The sequence below is a fragment of the Triticum urartu genome, unplaced genomic scaffold (assembly GCF_003073215.2).
Source record: "Triticum urartu cultivar G1812 unplaced genomic scaffold, Tu2.1 TuUngrouped_contig_4426, whole genome shotgun sequence".
In the NCBI taxonomy this organism is placed as follows: domain Eukaryota; kingdom Viridiplantae; phylum Streptophyta; class Magnoliopsida; order Poales; family Poaceae; genus Triticum; species Triticum urartu.
Window position 1 is genome coordinate 1 of NW_024115014.1, and position 5521 is coordinate 5521.

At 45.9% G+C, this 5521-nt stretch overlaps 1 protein-coding gene across 2 annotated transcripts; it reads right to left on the reverse strand.

Annotated features, from left to right (window-relative positions):
- Positions 1 to 1380: 1380 nt before the first annotated feature.
- Positions 1381 to 3958, reverse strand: LOC125527805 (F-box only protein 7-like). 2 transcript variants are annotated; one of them, XM_048692316.1, is made up of 3 exons: positions 3596 to 3957; positions 3271 to 3526; positions 1381 to 3230 (listed from the first exon to the last, which is right to left on the reverse strand). In XM_048692316.1, the coding sequence occupies exon 3, from the start codon at positions 3205 to 3207 to the stop codon at positions 1795 to 1797; it is 1413 nt and encodes a 470-aa protein (XP_048548273.1). In that variant the 5' UTR covers positions 3208 to 3230; positions 3271 to 3526; positions 3596 to 3957; the 3' UTR covers positions 1381 to 1794. The 2 variants fall into 2 exon arrangements, with proteins under 2 accessions (XP_048548273.1, XP_048548272.1); XM_048692315.1 differs by having other exon boundaries at positions 1383 to 3520; positions 3596 to 3958.
- Between the last annotated feature and the right edge of the window lie 1563 nt (positions 3959 to 5521).

The following is a 5521-nucleotide window of genomic DNA, read 5'->3' on the forward strand; positions in this document are numbered from 1 at the left end:
CGCTGCCGCTGCCGCCGCCGCCCCAGCCCTCTCCTCCTCCTCCGGTGGTAAGTCCGTCGCCCCAGCTTCTCCTCCTCCTCCGGTGGTAATCTACAAAACAGAGTAAAAACTTGATTCAGAGAAAACTTTGTAGATCCTGAATATTGTAGCAGAGAAAACTTGTGTCAGGTTCAGAGAAAACTTTGTAGATCCTGAATGGTACATCGTAGGAAGGGTTCTTGTGTCAGGTTCAGAGAAAACTTTGTAGCTGTCTCAGGGTTCAGAAAGGTTTAAAATCAGAGGAACATCCTAACCATTCAAACTGCTCGATTTCCATCCTGTTTAGCTTGTCGATGGGGAGGTGGTGCCCAAGGTTGTACACGCTCTCTATGTCAAGTATTGCTCAGCTAGGCTAAAGTGCTCGCAGAAGACGACGCTATGCCATTTTTGCATGTTCGAAATACAGAGGTCACCAAACTTCACGGTCCCCATCTCTGATGTACGTCGTCAGTTCATATCTCTTACATTACCGAAATCTTCACTTGAGTTTTGAGCTCACCTTATTTTTCCTTTCCTAGATGTTTGTACATTGTATGCAGTTCCACAGCGAGGAAGGGGCGAGTGTGCGGTGCAATGAGCCTGGCTGCAGCGTTCGGGTACGCCCAGGCCAAGATTTCAGACGCCATGTTTACTTCTGCCACCAGCTGCCACCTGATTGGTGGAGAGCTTTTGTTTGACTCCTGCTCAACCTATCAGAATGTATGTTCTCAAAACTCTTAATGATAAATTCTTGCCATGTTTGCATCTAAGTAAGTTAGTTAGTGTATCTGAAAAAGATTCATGTGAATTGATTGACATGCATTGCTGGGCTGATTCTAGTGCCAAATAATCCAAATTTGGTGCAAATTGCAATTGTCTCTTCTCTGCTAAATATTGTGGTCTTTTTTTTGGGAAATGCTAAGTATTGTGGTCTGATATGCAGGCTTGCAACTGATGTTAGATATCCAGCAGCTTTGATGATATTAGAGGAGAAAGCTCCTGTACAAGTGATACGGCCAAGAAAGATCTTACGATTGGTGGAAATGTAAAGTAGCTGTGACGATGAGAGGACAAAACTGATCTTGGGGGCTGCTTGATAATGTGTACTGCAATTATGACTCATGTTCTGCAATTTAAATCTCTCTGAAACAGCAGCTTTAACGAATTTCGAAGTTGAAATTTGAAATCCGTATGTATGTTGAGATGCGGATTTATCTCTTAACATTTTAGTGCTGATGAATGGTTGATTTCCTGTCTACAATCTATAAGTGTTTTAATACTGCTGCCCCAATTGGTAGGAAATAGTACCATTTTAATGCTGGCTTACAACTTTCTCATATTCGAAGGAAATATCATTTCAATTCCTTCTTATAATTCCAAACCATCAGGGTTACACTAGAGTAACATGTCAATCTGGACATTATAGTAGAAAATATACTGATTACAAACTCATCTGATCATTCGGAAATGATGAAAAATTAATAAATATACCAACACACCACCACAAGATGTCGACACGAGCATCACAGAAGAAATTAGAAAAAAAATGCCAAGAACATAGAACAAAGAAGTATCCATATCACTAAACTTTTCTGTTGACAGATTAAACTCTAAACTATTTATTCAGCGTGAACTAGGTTCAATCTAGCCTGTAAGGACCAGGGCCAAGCGATGAGTACACCCTGACACAGTCCAGGTGGTCCCTCGAATATTTTGTTGATGACATCCTCTAGTAACCCCAGCAAGTCACCCCTTTGTTGGCTTATTGACCGTCGATCAGTTTTCTTCAATCCATCCTGAAGCCAAGTTCATCTTCCTAAGATCAGGTGTAATCCACATTGGAGCAGGAAAATTTGACCAAAGCTGCGGAGACTCAAGGTCCTCCCTGCTATTATCATCCAAGTTTAGAATTCCCATATCACGGTGATTATTCTTAAATCCCAATGTCCATAAATAATTATCATCAGTGAAGTAGGCATGATTTGCCGAGAGAGATGGATATTCTTCAGCACTGAGACAAAGAGATTGATTATGCCCAAGAAACAACACATGGTCACTCAAGCGATTTATTTCCTTCAGTTTACTTCCCAAAGGGTCAAATTCATATATTTTATATTCCGTACTGTTCCAAAACACAGATGACCCTGGTTCAGGTTCTAAATCATAATCCTGAAAGATTCTCCAAACAAGCAGCAGATCGCCCAATGGAGCTTGAGCAATGTACATGTACCCACAGTGATGCATTTCGCGCATACTTATAATCATCTCCATTGTGATAACAGGCCCACTGAAATCAAAAGCATGGAGTTCTCCGGTTCCAGTCACTGCATACAACAGGCCATCTTTGTAAGTGCAGTCACTATAGTCTTCATGAGGTGGCAGCCAGGTCCACTTATCATCCCCAACCCTTGCAAAAGAGAGCTGACGCACTGGATTATGGATGAGCACGACAATGTAGCTTCCAGTGGATGTATCAGGGAAAACAAACGCTTTATAGTGGAGCTCGTGCCGCAGCTTGTCAAGAGCAAAGATTGATGGCGACCTATAAGCACCACGGGTTCCAGTGTGCCTTGAGAACTCATACTTGTGGAGAGCACCATACTCATCAACTATGGGGCTCACCTGCTCGATGGTGATCACTGATGGGAGAGCAATCTGTTCACATGTGATGGGATTGACAAGGTGCATCTCAGATCTGTCGTCAACAGTTACCAGCCAGCCATGTGAGGACCCGATCAAACACCTAGTGCGTATAGGCGGCTCCGGGAGAGTTAACTTGTACGACCTCTTCTCCGCGAGGCTGTAGAGGCATGCAACACTCTCACCAGCGGATTCGGAAGTGTAGAGGAGGCATGGCGTCTGCTGGAGTTTGTACTGCCCAAGGCTCCGTAGGCTTGTGTATGTGGAGCGCCAGGAGGAGCAGACAGAGCCGGCACGCACAAGGTCAGGGATCTCAAGGGTGGCAAAGATACCCATCAAGATGTCCGGAGGCAGCTCCGGCAGTGTGCCTAGTGTAGTCTTCTTGGTCAGTTGTAGCTCAACATGTTCAGCTTTGCAGAATTTCTTCAGTAACCTGGGAGTGAAGCCTAGCAGCTTTGGCAAATTTCTGAAGATTAGGGTGCACAAATACGTCCTGTGTATAGCAAGCTTCCGTAAGCTCATTATCCTGGCAACACTACATGACTCCATTGGAGCAGAGTCTCTGCAGATATCTTCTGCTTCGGCCAAACTGACAAATCTCTCTGCAGATATCTTCAGCTTGGGCCAAACTGACAAAAAATTCAGTAAGTTGAACGCAAATTTCTGCAGAGGAAAGGCTGGCTCCTGGCGATACTTATATACAGATAGATCACCAGCCGATTCAAATTCCAGTAGGAGAAGCAAATCCGAGGCCAAGAACAATACGGATATGGACTGAATCCGATTCCCAGGGCGCTTCTAGTGCTACAACACGGACTGGCACTCGACAAAGATTCCGACTTGTGCTGAATTCCGAGCGAGCCTGTTCCTGCAGGAATTCCGAGTCACGCTCCATGTTCTTCACCGGCAAGCAAAGGGCGAAAGGAAGAGCACTAACCGGCGGCGGGCGACCAGAGGGGATTAATCGGCCGGGGAGGAGCAAGCTGGCTTCGAACTGTGGCCAGCCTCCGACGGCAACGGGGATCTTGTTGGTCCGAACTTGGCCAGCGAGACGGCGATTCGAGCCGCGGGGAGGAGCAAGCTGGATTCGCGCTGCCGGCCGCGGCGGTGGTGGCTGCGCTGGGATTGGGAGCGGTGGAGCGGCGTGAGGTGGAGTAGCTTTTGGGTCCAGGGAACACGGGGACTCGTGCCGCGGGATGGGCTTCTGCTTCGCGCCGCCGTCAGCGGCAGTGGTGGCGACAGGACGGCGGCGCTCGATGTGGGAACGGTGGAGCGGCGTGAGGTGGAGTAGTTTTTTCTTTTATGTCTTCGCATTTTTTCCATTTTTGAGAGCGGGGGCGTCAACGGCGTCAGGCCCACTAAGCCATGGCACAAAAATCATTTATTTGTTTTCTCTAAAAACATTTGTGTACTTAGTATCAGGTTTGGCCATGTTCACTGTCTGTCATCCAATGGCCCGAACCTGTCTCCCACAATTATTAACATAGCGATCTGATCGTCGGCGAACTTGGGATATAAGTGCCATATGATGAAACTATCGAGGACTTGGCACGGACACGACACCGAGAGAATTTCACCATCTCGCAAGGTCACGCCAGTGTGCACAGTGGTCTTGTATTGTTGGGTCATCGGTTCTTGTTTGCGCGATCGTAGTTCGACATCTTCGGTTGAGGCAGTGGCCACAATGGTGAGCAGGGGCGGAGCTACGGCTGGGAAACCAGGCCATGGCCCGCCCACCCCAGTAGGAACTCAGTGAAGACTGGTACTGAATCTGAACCCTCAAAGTGAAATTACCAAGCCAATGTTTTGGCCCGCCCAGAGAAGTGGCTGAAGCTCTGCCATTGGTGTTGAGCTTCTTTCAATGGTATGAGAGTAGCATAGGCAGTATGTTATGGTATTTTAATAATTAGTATGTTATGATCCATGTTGTAGCCACATTTACAAACGTACAAAGAGTTGTAATCTATTATGATTAGAAACTAAGACAATGCTAGTGTGCAACGTAAATAATAGTGCATGGACTAATACTATGTTTCGTTTTCACATTTCACTTGTATGCATATTATTCCTCATTTGCTATTAACTTAGTAATGCATGTTTTTCATTTTATATGAACAGGGGACAGACAAACATTTTCTATCATGTATATCTTCGAGATCTTCCCACGTCGCCCAGTCTTCAGATAACCCTTTCCATTTGACCTATACTCAAGTATTAGTATCATCGGAATGGTTGATCGCAAGGCGGTCCAGGACATCTTCCGGTTGCATCACCTGGGCTGAGTTAGCACAAGCATCAGGTAAATCCGAACATACCTCTCATGCTGGAGGAACCGCTTTTTTCAGTAATGCGACATGGACGGACGGATGAATCTTCCTACTTTCAGGAAGCTGAAATTTGTAAGCCACGGACCCACTTTCTGCAGATTTGGGAATGGTCTGAATTATTTGAATAGCAACTTCTGGTTGCTGCATTGAGCAATTGTCATCTGAACATGCGACTGCAGTTTTAGGTACACTGAATCAACTACAGCTAACTGACGTGCCACTCTATCTGCTTGAGCTTCCATGTGCTTTTGAGTTTGCTGCACTTGATGTTGAGTGACAACATTCATGTCTGCTAGAGCTTTGATCCATTCATCCAACCCTGTCAAAGGCGTGGGACTCCATGAAGTGATGCCAAGTTGTCGAGACTGTCTACCATACATCGCCGCAAACGGGGAAGTGCTGAGTGTTGAATGGTAAGATGTGTTGTACCAAAATTCAACTAAAGGCAGTCAAGGAAGCCATTTGTGAGGGCAAGCATGAACAAAACACTGTAGATAATTTTCAAGGCACTGATTCAGCCTTTTAGTCCGGCCATC